We start from the raw sequence: 18,110 nt of genomic DNA on the forward strand, positions 1-18,110 counted from the left end.
CAAACAAAAAGGCAGGCAATCAACAAGCCATTAACACAGAGGAACTAAACAGCCAACAAACAGCCACATCTCCCTCTTTACAAGGGCACAATACTAGACTATTGGTAGAATCCCTCCTTCCAGCTGCAGGGAAGCCCAAGGACCAGCTTAGGTCAGTATTGAATGAAAGGTTAATTGCACAAGGCCAGCTCCAGCTCCTAAATCACAATTCTTCCGCATTTCCACTAAAGGGTCATCTAGTCCAACCCCCTGCAAAGCAGGAATTTTTTGCCCAACATGGGTCTTGAACCTGTGACCTTGAGATTAAGAGTCTCGTGCTCTACTGATGGAGCTACCAAGGCTCATGTTACCATTACCAGGTTTCTGACCAGGAATGGTGGTGTGGCACTGAGTCTCTGTTTCCCCTTTCCTTCTCCAGAATCTCTGCGGTCAGGACTTCAGCTGAGAAAAGGTAAATTTCCAAGTCTGTTTGGGGTGACGAGCTCCAAGAGGTCTCCTTCAGAAGGGGGTCGTTGGAGGCGCATTTCATGTTCTCATATCTGTGTCCGTTCACCAATAAAGACTGGCAGAACATAGGTGGTGGCAGCACACAGCTTAAACGATCCGGCAGGTGGATCCACTGCCCCACATAAGAGAGAACTCCCCCCATATGCTTTAAGCTCAAAGAACCCAAATTCTGTTGTGTGTCCTCTTCTGCCTGTGACTCACTCAGCTATGTGTTTTTCTTCATGCACATACAATAAGATTATATCCTCCTTAGCCATGAGTCCAGACATGTTTGCTTTCAAGACCTCACAGATATTTCTTTGTTATTTTGTCAGGAATGTTCTTAACCAAAAAAGGAAGGCGGCAACTCTGCTGGGGCTGGAGCTCCATTAACTCCTCCTAATCTAACTCCTAATGGGATGTGGGTGGTGCTGTGAGTTAAACCACAGAGCTTAGGACTTGCCAATCAGAAGGTCGGCGGTTCGAATCCCCGCGACGGGGTAAGCTCCCGTTGCTCGGTCCCTGCTCCTGCCAACCTAGCAGTTCGAAAGCACGTCAAAGTGCAAGTAGATCAATAGGTACAACTCTGGGGGGAAGGTAAACGCCGTTTCCGTGTGCTGCTCTGGTTCACCAGAAGCGGCTTAGTAATGCTGGCCACATGACCCGGAAGCTGTATGCCGGCTCCCTTGGCCAATAAAGCGAGATGAGCGCCGCAACCCCAGAGTCGGCCACGACTGGACCTAATGGTCAGGGGTCTCTTTACCTTTACCATTAACTCCTAATCTCATAAAATGAGGGAGGCAGTGCAGGATGTGGAGGCAGAAACCTGGTCTTGTCCTGGACATTTTATCCTGGACATTTTAGGAGCAGGTGGGTAGTAGTGTAGCAGGGCTGGGTGATATATCAATATATTGTCCAAAACTGGTTTGAAATCCATATTGTGATAATCGGTTTCGTAATTTTTGACCTGGTAATATATCATGAATCACGATGTGTGTATGTGTGCTATGCAAAAAGCACAGGGAAGGAAAAGCCAGGAAGCCAGCCAATGCTTCTCTCACTTCCGGCTGCCCCTGTTAACTCTGCCAGCTCAAACACTCCTTCGCCTCATGCAGGGGGCAGTGAATCTCAAGAGTGGGTGCCAGCAAAAATCGCGATGTGGGAAAAACCGTGAAGCCAGCTCAAGCTCCATCCTTATTTCAGACATTGTGATATATAAGTATATTGCAATGTTTAGCTGGTGATATATCGTGATCTTGAAAACCAGGTACAGTGGTACCTTGCTTCTCAAACTTAATCCGTTCCAGAAGTCCGTTCCAAAACAAAGGCGCGCTTTCTCATAGAAAGTAATGCAAAATGGTTTAATCTGTTCCAGTATCGTCCAGCCCTACAGTGCAGCTGCCCCCAGGAGCCTGCTGGCCTGAGGCAACTGCCTCACCATGCCTCTTGGGCGGGCCGGCATTGAAGCCTTGTTGACAAAATAAGGAAGCGTTTTCCCCTGCCATATGTTTAGGCTCAATCCCGGCTGACGTTGCTGGTCTTCTCTTCCCTCACCTGACCCCCCCACCCCTCTGCAGAAAACGTAACTTTGGATCCAGGCACAGCCCATTCCCTGCTCATCCTGTCTGGAGACCTTAAGAGTGTGAGGAAGGGAGAAAGGCACCAAGACATACAAAACAACCCGAAGAGATTTGACTACCAATACTACGTGCTGGGACGTGAGGCGTTCAGGGAAGGCAGACGTTTCTGGGACGTGGCTGTGGGGAGCGAGGGGGAATGGGCTGTGGGTGTGGCCAGAGAGTCTGTGAAGAGGAAAGGCGAGTTCATCCCGGGTCCTAAGGAAGGGTTCTGGCGCATAGGGAAGTGGAGTGATCAATACAGGGTCTCCACCCGCAATGGGCACCCTGTTTCGATTCTGGGTGGGGAGCCCAAGAGGATCCGAGTGGCCCTGAACTGTGAAGGGGGACGGGTGTCCTTTTACGATGCAGATACAGCAGCCCTCCTCCACTCATTCTCAGAAACCGCCTTCTCTGGAGAGACCCTCCAGCCCTTCTTTTACGTGAGCAAGAAAGGCATCCTGAAACTCTCCGCCTAAGGGTGGAGACAGATGGGCATAAACTCACTGCACTGATACAGCTTCCACCCTGGCAGTGGGTGGGCTTTGGCAGCCTTTAGTAACACGGTGCCCTAAGCAAGGTCAAAATTTGCCAGCCTCAAATGGTTTTTCTCAATTGCGGGCAGTCTCAATTTTGCGCCCCCTTCAGCTCAGGGCCCTGTTCAGGGCAACCACCCCCACCACCCTAAATGCAGGATCAAACTCACAAGGTTACTTCAGCCCTGCGGAGCCATAAGTTGCTGCAGAATGATTGGCTGGCCCATGTGGCATTCATGATGCCACGCCTCCTTTTCAGCCCAGTTCTGTACAAGGGGCGCTACCCAACTGAGCAGACCCCTTTGCATTGTTTGACAAAGATGGCCATGTTTATTAACTTCAAAGGGTATACTCTGAATAGGACTAGCTTTGGGCACCACCCACAGCAATGATTTTGGCTGGCTCTTGGGTCAATCAAGAAGACTGTCAAAAGCATTTTAGTGCCAACTTCTCCTAATAAACACATGCCTGTATGCAGTTTTGACCAATGTACAGATCCCCCCCCCCAATCTATTCCTCCTACCATAATGCATCTTTGTATGTTATTTTCACAACAATATTCATTTTCACGCTGCCAGTTTTTGAGCACTTTCACCCAATAAACGTATTATTGCGAGCATAGGTTTGGCTTGGGAAATGGCATTGCAATATTTGGATAAACGCACATTTCAATGGATAGCTATGTTTTAGGTTGTCAGGTTGCTACTGGAATGTGTGGATCAGATTGATTCAGTTTTCAGTACGTTCTTTTCCTAATTATTTTTTAAAAAACATTTTTATTTTTATTAAAGATTTGTTGGTTTACAAAAGTATGCGCAATGTCTCTTTTTTTCAAGTTACGTTTTCTACAGATCAGTTTCATTTGTTGAGACATTAGTGTTACATTAGGAAGAAAAGGGGGAAGAGGTGGAGGGGGGCATGTGAGCGGGAGTGGGGTGGAAATGCTTCCATTCTGCTTAGTGTATGTGTGGGGTTTTGTGTCAGCGTCGCTTGTGCAGGTTCTTTTTACTATTCACTCGTACAGTGGTACCTCTGTTTGCGAACGCTTCTGGTTACGCATGCTTTGGGTAATGAGCTCCGCTAACCCAGAAGTACGTGCTCCTGGAAGCAAACTTTGCCTTCAAATGTGAGTGGAAATCGCACACCAGAGGCGCACGAGCAGCAGGAGACGCCATTAGCGAAAGCGCGCCTCAGGTTGAGAACGGTTTCCGGTTACGAACGGACCTCCGGAACGGATTAAGTTCATAACCGGAGGTACCACTGTACAGTGGTGCCTCACAAGACAAAATTAATTCGTTCCGCGAGTTGTACGAGTTTCTTCGTCTTGCGAAGCACCACTGCATTTAAACACTGACAACGGTGGGGAGGGGTGGGGAGAAGCAGGACAGCTGCCGCAGCCGGTACCTCAGACTCACCCGCGCGTTGTGGCCACCGTGCGACGCGGCTGCTGGAGGGCGGCGGGGCTCAGGAGCGTGACTCCAGGGAGAGAGGCGCTGGCGGCAATGGCTCTCTGAGGGGAGCGCGCGAGGGGGGTGGGCAGCGGCGCGAGGCACTAACCGTCAGCCAGAAGTGGGAGGGAGCCGGAGGAGCGGGGAAGCGAGCGTGCATGCGTGCAGTGCGCGTCGCCATGACACGAGAGGCAGGGCCGTTTCGTCTAGCGAAGCAAGCCCTTAGGAAAATCCATCTTGCGAAGCACCTCAGAAAACGAAAAACCCTTTCGTCTAGCGAGTTTTTCGTCTTCCGAGGCATTCGTCTTGCGGGGTACCACTGTATTCCTTTGGTGGTGAGGGAGGTTGGGGTTGGCCTAGGGGGATTAAGGAGGCAGAGGAAATATTTACAGTGGTACCTCTGGTTGCGAACGGGATCTGTTCCGGAGGCCCGTTCGCAACATGAAAAGAACGCAACCTGCAGCGGTGCATCTGCGCAGGCGCGGGTTGTGATTCACCACTTCTGCGCATGCGCGTGACGGCATTTTGCGCGTCTGCGCATGCGAAAGCAGCGAAACCCAGAAGTAACCCTTTCCGGTACTTCAGGGTCACTGCAGGATGTAACCTGAAAGAACGTAACATGAAGTGGACGTAACATGAGGTATGACTGTAGTTTTTTAAGGAGAGTCAATATGGCTTCTGGATTGCTCTTCTGTACTGTTTTAGACATGTGGTTTATATACTTATGTATGTGTGTTTATCTTGTGCAATTATCAACAATTATTCTATATTTGAGACCTTACAATTCCTGTAACACCTGGCACCTAAAGCTATATAATGATGGTGACAGGTGAGTCTTTGAGGAGAGCATTCCACAAGTGGGAATTGGCTCAACATGGGATGTCATTTACAATCATTCAACGTGGGGGGGGGGGGTTATATCTGTTCGGTTTGGGACTTTGGAATTGGAAAACCTGCTTTTAAAAGTCCTGCTCCACTGAATATCAAAGGTTATGCCGAGCCAGTAAAAATTTCTGCCATCATCGTGAACAGAAAATTCCTTTTTGTTGTTGTTGTTGTCTAGTCATTTAGTCGTGTCCGACTCTTCGTGACCCCATGGACCAGAGCACGCCAGGCACTCCTGTCTTCCACTGCCTCCCCAATTTGGTCAAACTCATGCTGGTAGCTTCGAGTATTGCAATTTTACATGTTTCCTGCAAACACCCCTTACAGAGCTGCATTTCTGCGTTATCTTCAACCAGGGAACAGAAAGCTATTCAAGTGGAACTTGGGTGACCTCTGCTGGCACGTGGAGAATTAAGTGTTGGAGATGGTGGAGAGAAAAATGGCTATCTGTCACCAGATGAATGATGGAGACCTTCCGAACACCAAGCCCAAGAGGCTCAGTAGTTTAGACCACAGCACCACCTGCATTTTATCTTTTTTGTGCATGGGCAGTGCTGCTTTTGGCTACCTAAGTGCAACAATACTCACAGCCTGGACACAGGTTACGGAGGCAATAATATGCTTTTGTGGACAAGACTCCAGTTCATCAAATGCATGAAACAATTGGAATATTTCTAGTGTGCCTGGAATAATCCTACACAAAATGGAATGATAACCATCCCCTCTCCCTTACTTCCATAAAGATCGTATTAAGAGAGCACTTGTGGCTGTGCATGTACCAAACATTTAAAGTACATTCTTATTATTAAATGTATATACTGTCCTTCATCAAAAGACCACAGAGATTTACAGCATAGAGCACAAATGTCAAGATGTAATATCTGTCCAATATGAACAAGACAAGCCACCCAAGACTCTGAATTGTGCCTCAAAACAAACTGTCAATCAGGCAGCTGAAGGGCTTGTCTCCTGAGTGAATTTTATTTATTTTATAATTTCCATACCACCCTTCATCCGAGGGCAGTTTAAAACATAAAAATACATAAAATAGTAACAAAGAAAAGCCCAATAGCCCCCACCTTTATTGAAACTCTCTGAGCTGAAACACTGTAATTCACTGAAACATTGAATTCTCTCTTTAAAAACATTCTTTTAAGTCTTATTTTCTTTTATATATTTTTAATTGAATCTGGTCAAACAAATCAATATAATAAAAACAACAGAAATGCAGATAAAAAGCAGCAGAAAAGCAGAAAAAAAGAGTGACTTCTCAGTTGGGTTTCCACTAGGGAACTCTGAGCAAAGCATTTTTGATTTTCTGCACATTTACAGGGTTCCTCCCATGTGTGAGCTCTCTAGTCCTGAGGTACCTGTCGGGATTCAAGCCTTTATCAGGAAAAACTGGCAACTCTCCCAGCACCCAGCTTGATCTCCTGTTGACCTCCCTGTCTGCATTCTTCAGCAAGATCCAGGCAGAGGTTGCGATAGGCGATCCTTCTCAGCGTGAGAAGAACACCCCCACTCTTTGTTGCCCCCCCCCCCCGGCAGGGGAAAGAGATAGACAGAAACGTATTTACATGCCTTTATTTCTGTCTCTGCAGCTTTTCAAAAAACATGACTGCTCTCTTCATACTCCAGCAGTCGAGAGACAAACACAGTTCATATTACAGTAGCAGGAACCCCCCCCCCCAATCATTCAGTTTGTACAACCTTCACACACACTCACACACTACATGCGCTACACTTCTGTTATAAATTCATAGAAAATCAACCATACATCGGATTTGCACTGTTCCACTTTTATTTTACTCCATGAAGGAAAGACTACAAAATGGGGAAGGTTTGATACAGGGCGCCATAATCCCTTCACCATACCAGCACATCCACAGGAGCCCTGCCCAGTTGCTATGCCAACCCTGATGATCCCAGACAGAAGACAATCAAGATCACAAAGAACTTGCATATGGGAGTGGATTCAGCATGATCAGATCTTCCCTCAGGGGGCAGGAAACTGCAACTACCTTTTGTCTTCAGAAAATGACTCATGGGGAGGAGGAGAAGGGAACCAGCCAGGTGACAGGACACTCAGGTTACCACCACAACTCCTCCCTCAACCCCTCCTTTCTATAATGTATGCATGATGTTTCTGGGGGCGGGCTTGATCTACAGGATGGGAATTTCAAAAGTTTTTATAAGGTCTTGCACACAATTTTCTGGGTCTTTCCTCTCTCCTGCAAGTGAGGGGAACACCTGTTGCAACAGTTCAATAAAGGCCAAGCCTACAGGCTGCTGATTTGCTCCAATTTACTCTGGTTGGTGTCTTTACTTTTTGTCCAAGGGAGCCCTCGGATTTTTCCGGTAACATTACACTCTGAGCTAATTCCGGTGCCCTCTGTTTCCCATGGACAGTCCCAACATCATGTGGTGTTTTCAAGCAAGCAGCTCGCAGCTGCATTGCTTCTATATTGTAACAGTACCACCAAAAATTTCCCTACATTCCAAGCATTCATGGGTTTGTTTGTTTTTTGTCCTGTGTGGAGGTTGATGTGATTTTCCAAAAGGCTTGCACATTGATTTAACTATTTGCCACTCGTGGCATTTGCAGGGCCTCTCCTGTGTGGACTCTCTAGTGCAGGCTTCCTCAACCTTGGCCCTCCTGATATTTTGAGACTACAATTCCCATCATCCCCGACCACTGGTCCTGCTAGCTAGGGATCATGGGAGTTGTAGGCCCAAAACTTCTGGAGGGCCGCAGGTTGAGCAAGCCTGCTCTCGTGTCTGAGGGACACAAAGCATCGATAAAAACTTTTCCCCACACTCCATTTATGAGGTTTCTCTCTCTTGTGGTGCCTGTGGAGTAGTGTTGTAAACAAAAATTGCCCTTTTCCCTTATGGAGCATCCAAGAGCCCTCCTTATGTAGGTTCCCTATTGGTAGGAGAAGATAACAGAAGCCAACCAGAGAATATTGAGAAGCAAAGCAGCTAGTAAGCCTGATATTTATTGATCTGTTGCAACAGGGTGCTCCCCTCACCCGCAGGAGAGGAGAGACCCAGAAAAATGGCGCGCAAGGCCTTATAAAGACTTTTGAAATTGCCGCCCTGTAGAGACCACCCCCAGAAACATCATACATACATCACAGAAGGGGTTTAACCTAAGACCACCCTCCAGATACATCACACCTACATCACAGAAAAGGCGGTCTAAAACAGAAATTTGAATGTTGTTTTTCTCGTCTGGCAGGTTACTTGATTGGATTGCCTGGGGAGCCTGGCCAGTCTTTTGTAATGATAAATACTTAGTTCCTGGGCCAGGTCACAGGCTCACACCCTATTCATATCTTAAATGTGCCCTTAAGACAGGATTTGTGAGGAAAGAGACAATGGGGAGGTTTCCCACTTTGACCTTGCAGAGAAAACATTTGGTCAGTTTAGGAATCAAAATGGTTCCAGGTTGGCCTTCCTGTGCTGATCTATGTACGTGCTTGGTTGGTACGCTTATGAACATTTAACATATAACTAAGACCTCAAAATTCCTATCACAGTAGCTTGGGGGGAGGCTCTGGGTCTGTGGCCCTGGGCGCATTTTTTTTGAGGGGGCGCGACCAGCCACCCCCACAACAGGCTCCCTCATCGGAGACTGGCTCCAAAGCATGGGGGAGCTGTGGAGGCAACTTTCTGGTGCAACAGTCCAATGCTGTCAGCTGCAGCTACACTCCGGGGCAGAGAGAGTAGAGTTGGTGGCAACTTGGAATGGAATACAGTGGTGCCCCGCAAGACGAATGCCTCGCAAGACGGAAAACCCGCTAGACGAAAGGGTTTTCCATTTTGGAGGTGCTTCGTAAAACGAATTTGCTATGGGCTTGCTTCGCAAGACGAAAATGTCTTGCGATTCCTGGGGTTTTTTTCCCCCTCCCCCCCTTTTCCCCAAGCCCCTAAGCCACTTAACAGCTGTTCGCTAAACCGCTTAACAGCTGATCGCTAAGCCGCTTAACAGCTGATCTAAGCCGCTTATCAGCTGATCTAAGCCGCTAATAGCCTTTTAGCAGCTAATCCGCTAATCCCTTAAGCCTTTAATAGCCGCTAATAGCCTTTTAGCAGCTAATCTGCTAATCCCTTAAGCCTTTAATAGCCGCTAATAGCCGCTAAGCCGCTAATAGCGCTAATCCGCTAATGGGCTTGCTTCGCAAGACGAAAAAAACCGCAAGACAAAGAGACTCGCGGAACGGATTCTTTTCGTCTTGCGAGGCACCACTGTAGTTTGTTTACTGAGCAGGCTGAGTCATGGAGTGTTGGTTTTTTCCCCCCCTTCCAGCAAACTGTTACCTAGCAACAGCTCCTGATTGGCCAGTTCCATGGGAGGCAGTTGGAGTGGAGTGAGAGAAGGTGTGAGGGATTCATGCAGTCTGTGAGAGGGATTCTGTCAGGAAAGTTTGTTCTGACAGGGGGTAGAGCTGAGGAGAGCCGAGAACTGACAGTATATGCTCTCAGGTTCTGAATCACAGAACACTTAAAATAGAAAAAACACAGTCCCACACAGAAAAAGGCTCCTCTGAGGGAATACTCTGACAGGAAAAGGCAGTACAGTGGTACCTCGGGTTACATACGCTTCAGGTTACAGACTCCGCTAACCCAGAAATAGTACCTCGGGTTAAGAACTTTGCTTCAGGATGAGAACAGAAATCGTGCTCCGGCGGCGCGGCGGCATGCTTCATTAGCTAAAGTGGTGCTTCAGGTTAAGAACAGTTTCAGGTTAAGAACAGACCTCTGGGAACGAATTAAGTACTTAACCTGAGGTACCACTGTAGTGATTCTGAGGCAAAGGAGGATTTGGGGGTCTGTAAGGAAACAGTCCAGTTAAAATCCTAAATTCCTGAAGTATGTATGGAGAAGTCTGATCTATGGAAGATGTGTAAAAGAAAGTAACCTGAACAGCATTCAGCTTAAAACTTGAAACTGTACTCATTTTAATAAAAAGCAGCAGCACTGGTTGTTACATTCAGTGGAAGAAGAAGAACCAAAACTCCTAGTTTACATCTGTTATAATACAGTTTGTTTACAACCTGTTTTCCCAAAAGAAAAACCCACTGTCGCTCGTGATTCATTCTCCACTGGGGATTTCTCCTGTGGGAAAGGGAAACAGAGGGCTGGCCTAGCGGCACCAGGGAGAGAAAGTGGGTGCCGCCATGTGAGAATGCTGCCAAGGCAGTTTTCTCACGCCTGGCCGCAGCATACCCTCTGCCGCTGTGTGGATCTTTTGGCGGCTCAAAAGCCACAAGCGTCAAGCAAAGCACTCTCTACCCTTCATGCATTTATAGGGTTTCCTCTCTTGTGTGAAGCCTCTGATGTTTGAGGAGGTGTGTTTGTTGGGAGAAACGCTTCCTGCACTTCCCACAACGATAGGGCTTCTCTCCTGTGTGAATCCTCTCGTGAGCCTGAACCTGCGACTGCTGAGTGAAACGTTTTCCGCACTCAGAGCATCCATACGGTTTCTCCCCTGTGTGGATTCTCTCATGTGCTACAATGTGTGACTGCTGGCGAAAACGTTTTCCGCACTCAGGACATCCATACGGTTTCTCCCCTGTGTGGATTCTCTCATGTGCTATAATGTGCGACTGCTGGCGAAAATGTTTCCCACACTCTGGGCACTGGTAAGGCTTCTTTCCAGTGAGAACTCTCCGGTGACTCAGGGGGACCTCTCTCCTTTGCGGTTCACGCGTTTGCTCAGAAACCGTGGTTTTTCGACAGAACGTGTTTGATGCTCTAAGAAACCGTGAGGTTTTTTCTCCAGTGCGGCATTCGATAAGGCAGATCTGAGAAAGATCTTTCCCATACACAGGGCACAACGGCCGTCTCTCAACATCACCTGCAAGGATAAACAACAATTCACTTCTGAACTTGAGAAGGAAGGAAAGGAAGGTAGTGAAATTAATAAAGGAAGGAAACAACACATGAAGATGTGCAAGAAACTAAAATTGATTGGTGGGGTGTGCGTGAATAATGATTATCATCTGTCGTTGATAAACGGCCTCGGTCCAGTATATCTGAAGGAGCGTCTCTACCCCCATCATTCTGCCCGGACACTGAGGTCCAGCGCTGAGGGCCTTCTGGCGGTTCCCTCGCTGCGAGAAGCCAAGTTACAGGGAACCAGGCAGAGGGACTTCTCAGTAGTGGCACCCACCCTGTGGAACACCCTCCCACCAGATGTCAAACAGAAGAACAACTACCAGACTTTTAGAAGACATCTGAAGGCAGCACTGTTTAGGGATGCTTTTAATGTTTGATGCATTACTGTATTTTAATATTTTGTTAGAAGCTGCCCAGAGTGGCTGGGGAAGCCCAGCCAGATGGGCAGGGTATATTTTTTTATTATTATTTATTATTATTATTATTATTATTATTATTATTATTATGTCATTCTGCTCAATTATTTTTACTTCACCCTACACAAGTGTGGCGCATTCAGTGCCTTACTGTGAACCACAGGAACCAGCAGTCCCATGTAATTTATCTGTTACTGGACACCATCTGAACTGACTACAGGCTGAGAATGAAATGTTTTAATATTCCTCCATAAACAAACTTCCTGCACATAGAAAAGCAATGTGTCAGGGGAAAACTTCCAGCCTTAAATGTCCTCAATGACATGCTAGTTATGAATGCACTTGGAGGTTCACTCCCCCCCCCCTTTTTTTTAAAGCAAGCATTAAGACATCAGACCATAGAATCATAGAACTGTACAGTTGGAAGGGACCCCAAAAGTCTTCTAATCCCACCCCCTGCAATGCAGGGGCTGGATAGTGTGTGGTGCTGATAATCCTAAAGTTGCAGGTTCGATCCCTGTAAGGGTCAGCTGCAAATTCCTGCATTGCAGGGGGTTGGACTAGATGATCCTTAGGGTCCCTTCCAACTCTGTGATTTTATGAGACAGCTAAAGAATCTCTGACAAATGGCCCTCCAACCTTAGGGTTTTTGCCTCTCACCAACCAAGACAACTATTCCTAAATGGGAGCCAGGATAAAATAGTTGATAAAAACACCCAATACAGTGGAACCTTGGATCTCGAACTTAATTCGCTCCGGAAGTCCATTTGACTCCTGAAACCAAGGCGCGGCTTCCAATTGGCTGCAGGAGCTTCCTGCACTAAAGCAGAAGCCATGTAAGGACGTTCGGCTTCCGAAAAACGTTCAAAAACCCAGAACACTTACTTCTGGGTTTTCGGTGTTCGGGAGTTGATTTGTTCGGCAAGTAAGCTGTTCAGCAACCAAGGTATGACTGTATAGTGATTCTTATAACATGGTAAGGAACAGTGTCAACTGGAAACTGTGAACTGGTCCACAGCTTAGGGGAGGTACAGCGGCTGTTACGGAGGTGTTGACAGTTCTCTTCTTCACAGTGTGGAATAAACTTTGTAGATAAGCAAAGCTGAGGTGGCAAAGCTGTGGGTTAAACCACAGAGCCTAGGGCTTGCTGATCAGAAGGTTGGTGGTTCAAATCCCCGCAACGGGGTGAGCTCCCGTTGCTCGCTCCCTGCTCCTGCCAACCTAGCAGTTCAAAAGCACATCAAAGTGCAAGTAGATAAATAGGTACCGCTCTGGTGGGAAGGTAAACGGCGTTTCCGTGCGCTGCTCTGCTTCGCCAGAAGCGGCTTAGTCATGCTGGCCACATGACCCAGAAGCTGTACGCCGGCTCCCTTGGCCAATAAAACGAGATGAGCGCCGCAACCCCAGAGTCGGCCACGACTGGACCTAATGGTCAGGGGTCCCTTTACCTTTACCATAAGGATGCAATGTCTTCTGGGTGATTATCTCTCTCTTGGAACAAAATGGCTCTTACATAAGAGCCAATTCTCAAGAAGCAATTAAGAGTTCCTGGTAATCCCCAAATGGTTTTTGTGTGTGTGTGTGTGTGTGTGTGTGTGTGTGTTTTTGTCCACCAGCTTCCCCTAACTTCTCACCTGACTCGGTGTCCGACATCCCTGATGCATCCAAGACTTGAGTACCCGGCACCCAGGGCTGTTCTCCCTGTTCCAGCTGGGAGATGAGAGGAGGCTTAGCCAGTAAAAATCCTTGCCAAGAAGGAACAAAAGAGTGAGTAGCTTGGTGGAAACTTCCTAAATTCGGGGATGGGGAACCTGTGCAGATGTTGTGGCATTCCAACTCTCATCAACCCCGGCCAACGTGGCCAATGGCCAGAGATTTTGGGGAGTTGTAGACCAACAACACATGGAAAGCCGCAGATTCCTGGTTCCTGCTATCACTGAAGGGAGGAGTGGGGAGAGAACAGAAGACAAGACAGCCCCTTTCAAAAAGTTGCCCAGGGCAGATGTCTGCTAGCTCCATCTGGTAGGCTGGCTGAGACCCTACCTGCCTGCACAGTGTGGTGTAGTGGTTAAGAGCGGTAGTCTCGTAATCTGGGGAACCGGGTTCGCTTCCCCGCTCCTCCACCTGCAGCTGCTGGGTGACCTTGGGCCAGTCACACTTCTCTGAAGTCTCTCAGCCCCACTCACCTCACAGAGTGCTTGTTGTGGGGGAGGAAGGGAAAGGAGAATGTTAGCCGCTTTGAGACTCCTGAAGGGGAGTGAAAGGTGGGATATCAAATCCAAAACTCTTCTTCTTCTTCTTCTTCTCCTCACCAGAGTGGTGCATGCTCTGGTAATCTCCTGCTTGGACTACTGCAATGCGCTCTACGTGGGGCTACCTTTGAAGGTGACCCGGAAACTACAACAAGACTGGTGAATGGGAGTGGCTGCTGGGACCATATAACACTGGTCCTAAAGGATCTACCTTGGCTCCCAGTATGTTTCTGAGTGCAATTCAAAGTGTTAGTGCTGATCTTTAAAGCTCTTGTGGCGATCACACAGGGCCCCCGGACGTTTGACGGTCTATTGACCCTCTGCCACCACTGTAATTGCGTTCTTCGCTGCCACCAACCCGTTTCTCACGGGTACACACGGAGTCAAGTCAGTTGGTAACATTAACAAATAATCAAGTTTATTTTATAGGCATGAACAAGCTTATGGTTTCAGTTAATTTTTCTTGGCAGTTTCTTAATCTTAGTTCCTTAACTGTCTTATTCGTTCCTAACAACTTCAAACTGATTATCCCAACTAACTATCTATCTATCTGACTCCACCTAACAATTCCTCTCACAACACAACTCAACCAACCCCCAGACTTATCCTCCCTCTTCCTTCTCCAACTCACAACTCTCAACTGACTTTCACACAACACCCCCTCTAACCCTAACTCCTCCTACCAGTTTCCACTGGCTAATCACATCACACTCATTTTAACCCTTTCCTTATGACCCACCTAGGAGGCAAACGCCACAGCCCTAAATGGCCTCAGCTCTATATCTGAAGGAGCGTCTCCACCCGCATTGCTCAGCCTGAGGTCCAGCTCTGAGAACCTTCTGTCTGTTCCCTCACTGCGAGAATTTCTTATACTGATTCCCATTATTTATTTTTTTGTAATTTGTAAACTGGTTTTTTTGCACTTGGGCAAAAAAAATGAGAGGCACAAATACAAGATGGGTGACACCTGGCTTGAGAGCAGTACATGTGAAAAGGATCTAGGAGTCTCGGTTGACCACAAACTTGACATGAGCCAACAGTGTGACGCGGCAGCTAAAAAAGCCAATGCAATTCTGGGCTGCATCAATAGGAGTATAGCATCTAGATCAAGGGAAGTAATAGTGCCACTGTATTCTGCTCTGGTCAGACCTCACCTGGAGTACTGTGTCCAGTTCTGGGCACCACAGTTCAAGAAGGACACTGACAAACTGGAACGTGTCCAGAGGAGGGCAACCAAAATGGTCAAAGGCCTGGAAACGATGCCTTATGAGGAACGGCTAAGGGAGCTGGGCATGTTTAGCCTGGAGAAGAGGAGGTTAAGGGGTGATATGATAGCCATGTTCAAATATAGAAAAGGATGTCACATAGAGGAGGGAGAAAGGTTGTTTTCTGCTGCTCCAGAGAAGCGGACACAGAGCAATGGATCCAAACTACAAGAAAGAAGATTCCACCTAAACATTAGGAAGAACTTCCTGACAGTAAGAGCTGTTCGACAGTGGAATTTGCTGCCAAGGAGTGTGGTGGAGTCTCCTTCTTTGGAGGTCTTTAAGCAGAGGCTTGACAACCATATGTCAGGAGTGCTCTGATGGTGTTTCCTGCTTGGCAGGGGGTTGGACTCGATGGCCCTTGTGGTCTCTTCCAACTCTATGATTCTATGATTACAGATTTCTCTCAAATAATAAGAAGCGGTGCACAAAATAAATAAATCACCACACTCATGTTTAACTACCGCAACAGCTGTGCTACCCCAGGAGAGCTAGATTTCATTATTACAGACCACCCTTGATCGTTGCCTGTAGATCTCAGCACAGAAACCAAAGAGGCTGCTGACAGAAGGATAAAAGAATGCAATTCCATGCTTCCAATGTCCAAGCGATCTCCATATTCTGGAGAAAGAAAGCAAATGGAAGTCTGACCAACTGAAATAAACTCAACTCTCCTGAAAATGTAAAGGACTGGTGGGAGAGAAGAGATGCCGTTGACAAATGGACAGGTTCCTTGCAAATCATCCAGCCTCCACTAGAAGAGGAATCAAAATGCTTACCTATCGAGGCCAAGTTCTCATAATTCTCCATCATGACTTCAGCGTACAAGGCTTTTTGATATGGATCCAGCAAACCTCCTTGTCCTTTGGTGAAATACACAGCCACATCCTCAAAAGTTATTGGACTCTACAGAAAGAAAAAGGCCTTGGTTGTTCTCTTCTTTTGGCTGGGACTCAGTCAAAGTGATGCCTAAAATTCAGAGATGGTGGCAACCTGGGAGGGTTAGCCCATAATGCGCAGTGATGATGTCATCTCCTTTACTTATCAGAGTGCTGTTCAAGGATGGGCAATGTATAATGATAATGAATGGCGTAAAGGTAAAGGGACCCCTGACCATTAGGTCCAGTTGTGACCGACTCTGGGGTCACTTTATTGGCTGAGGGAGCCGGCGTACAGCTTCCGGGTCATGTGGCCAGCATGACTAAGCCGCTTCTGGCAAACCAGAGCAGTGCACGGAAACGCCGTTTACCTTCCCACCGGAACGGTACCTATTGATCTACTTGCACTTTTAGATGCTTTCAAACTGCTAGGTTGGCAGGAGCAGGGATCAAGTAACGGGAGCTCACCCCGTCGTGGGGATTCGAACCACCGACCTTCTGATCAGCAAGTCAATGATAATGAATGGCATAGATGTGACCAAAATATGGGCACCCCCGTGTGTGAGAGAGAGAGAGTGAGTACGGGGGGGGGGTCCAATTCCTTTTCAATTGCCCAAGTAAACAGTGGTTTGCTTCTTTCCTCTAGCTCCACCTTGGCCAGCTTGGTTCTTTCCTGATGCTTTGGACTACAACTCCCATCAGCCCCTGCTCCCCACACAATACACTACAGTGGTACCTAGGGTTAAGAACTTAATTCGTTTTGGAGGTCTGTTCTTAACCTGAAACTGTTCTTATCCTGAGGTATCACTTTAGCTAATGGGGCCTCCTGCTGCTGCCGCTGCACAATTTCTGTTCTCATCCTGAAGCAAGGTTCTTAACCCGAGGTACTATTTCTGGGTTAGCGGAGTCTGTAACCTGAAGCGTATGTAACCTGAGGTACCACTGTAGAGGCTTGATGGTGCATTGGAAACTGTCTTACACATGTCAGAATATTTGTCCTTCCAACCCCGGAATTATCCATTCTGACTAGGAGAACAGATACCACCTACCCAATCCTTCACTAGAAATGCTAAGGGTTCAATCCTGGGATGTCCAAACGTCCAGCATGCAAAGCTGCAATTATTATTATTATTATTATTATTATTATTATTATTATTATTATTCTCTACCCATCTGACTGGGTTGCCGCAGCCGGAACCACTGGCAATGCTGTTGCTATTAACTGTTATTATTATGTTTATCACCGTTACTAAAATCTATGCACCACCCTTTGTCTAAAGAAGGCAAAGGAAACCAAGTCGGTCTCGGCTGCGGCATCTTAAGAGACCACCATTCGAATTGCGCGCCATCCCGCCTCGTTTAAGAAGAGGCTGCGCAAGAGGGAGACGAGTTACTGGGAATCGCCCGCGAGCGTAACGCGCGCACACGTTCAGAGCGAACACCCGGGCATTTTGAGGTCGTGGGAACTGCGCGCAGCACCGAGCTTCTTCCTCCCAAACCCGCTCGAGCTCTGCCCAACTCGGGGCGGCGCAGCCCAGGAGAAACGCGCCCCTAAATTCCTGCAGAAACCGAAACACTCTCCCCACCGCGCCTCCCATTTCCCCGCCTCCACTGACCGGCATCTGCACCACTCGAAGAATCATTCAGACGTTCCGTCGAAGCTGCACACCCCGCTGCTTCTATCCCGGGATCTCAGCCCTTCGGGTCCCTGTTCCACCAACCTGCAGAGATTTAGACCACTGGTCTCTTAGCCTAGGAATTTGCATTTCCTGGAGGATTTCTTTCGGCGTCGTTTGCGTCCGTCATCCCCCCCCCCCCAATACCACTTCCTGCCGGTCGTGGGAAATGCAGGAATCCGCATTTTGGGTCCTCATTTTTACGCGCGCGCATTCACACGAGTTTGAAAGACCACATCGAATCAGATTTGGAAGGGGTCCTGAGCATCATCTACTAGTCCAACCCCCTGCAATGCAAGAATATGCTGCTGTCCCACGTGGGGATCGAACCTGCGACCTTGGTAGAATCAGCACCATGCTCTTAACCATATTCTGCTCCCAAGGATCTACCTGTGCATAAGAAGGAGAAGCTTTTGGATTTCTTAAATTCGCCCTAGGGGCACTTTCCACCATAGGAGGGGGCAAAAAGGTTGTCCAGCTTTGTTTTCTCCATATTGGAGGCGAGGAGGGGGAAGAGGGGGCCATGAAACTAGGCAAAATATTCACGCCAATCCTGCAGGGTAGACCACTGCCATTATCTCCATATGGCCTGCTGAGTTCCCCTGCTATGCTGTGAAACTGAAAGCACTGAAGGAAGAAGACTGAAAGAATTTAAAATAATTAAACAACTGAACAGTTAAGTTACAAGTTTGGAGCATCGGAAAATGTTGATGAGAATGGGGTGGGACATGGCCAGCAGGAAACCGCA

The 18,110-nt window shown here is 47.7% G+C and overlaps 2 protein-coding genes across 4 annotated transcripts in view; one reads left to right on the forward strand and one right to left on the reverse strand.

The window, feature by feature from the left end:
* Positions 1-3,447, forward strand: part of LOC310670576 (E3 ubiquitin-protein ligase TRIM7-like) — a 59,978-nt gene extending 56,531 nt beyond the window's left edge. Inside the window, exons 7-8 of the mRNA XM_083426134.1 lie at positions 419-451; positions 2,064-3,447. Of these exons, the coding sequence (XP_083282260.1) occupies positions 419-451; positions 2,064-2,581 (551 nt within the window). The 3' untranslated portion in view covers positions 2,582-3,447. The remainder of the gene's footprint in view (positions 1-418; positions 452-2,063) is intronic.
* A 6,702-nt stretch (positions 3,448-10,149) lies between these two features.
* Positions 10,150-17,520, reverse strand: LOC310672459 (zinc finger protein 621-like). 3 transcript variants are annotated; one of them, XM_083429624.1, is made up of 4 exons: positions 17,408-17,520; positions 15,588-15,714; positions 12,926-13,036; positions 10,150-10,834 (listed from the first exon to the last, which is right to left on the reverse strand). In XM_083429624.1, the coding sequence occupies exons 1-4, from the start codon at positions 17,450-17,452 to the stop codon at positions 10,281-10,283; spliced, it is 837 nt and encodes a 278-aa protein (XP_083285750.1). In that variant the 5' UTR covers positions 17,453-17,520; the 3' UTR covers positions 10,150-10,280. The 3 variants fall into 3 exon arrangements, with proteins under 3 accessions (XP_083285750.1, XP_083285751.1, XP_083285752.1); XM_083429625.1 differs by having other exon boundaries at positions 17,303-17,520; XM_083429626.1 differs by lacking the exon at positions 12,926-13,036.
* Between the last annotated feature and the right edge of the window lie 590 nt (positions 17,521-18,110).

Source organism: Podarcis tiliguerta (assembly GCF_965153285.1).
Source record: "Podarcis tiliguerta genome assembly, chromosome: 2".
Taxonomy (NCBI): domain Eukaryota; kingdom Metazoa; phylum Chordata; class Lepidosauria; order Squamata; family Lacertidae; genus Podarcis; species Podarcis tiliguerta.

Coding starts and splice junctions, on each gene's coding strand:
- LOC310672459 (XM_083429624.1), bottom strand. CDS start 17,452: ATGCAAATTCCTAGGCTAAGAGACCAGTGGTCTAAATCTCTGCAG. Junction 15,715..17,407: donor AGTGGTCTAAATCTCTGCAG/GTTGGTGGAACA, acceptor TTCTTTCTGTAG/AGTCCAATAACTTTTGAGGA. Junction 13,037..15,587: donor TGAGAACTTGGCCTCGATAG/GTAAGCATTTTG, acceptor CTTCTTGGCAAG/GATTTTTACTGGCTAAGCCT.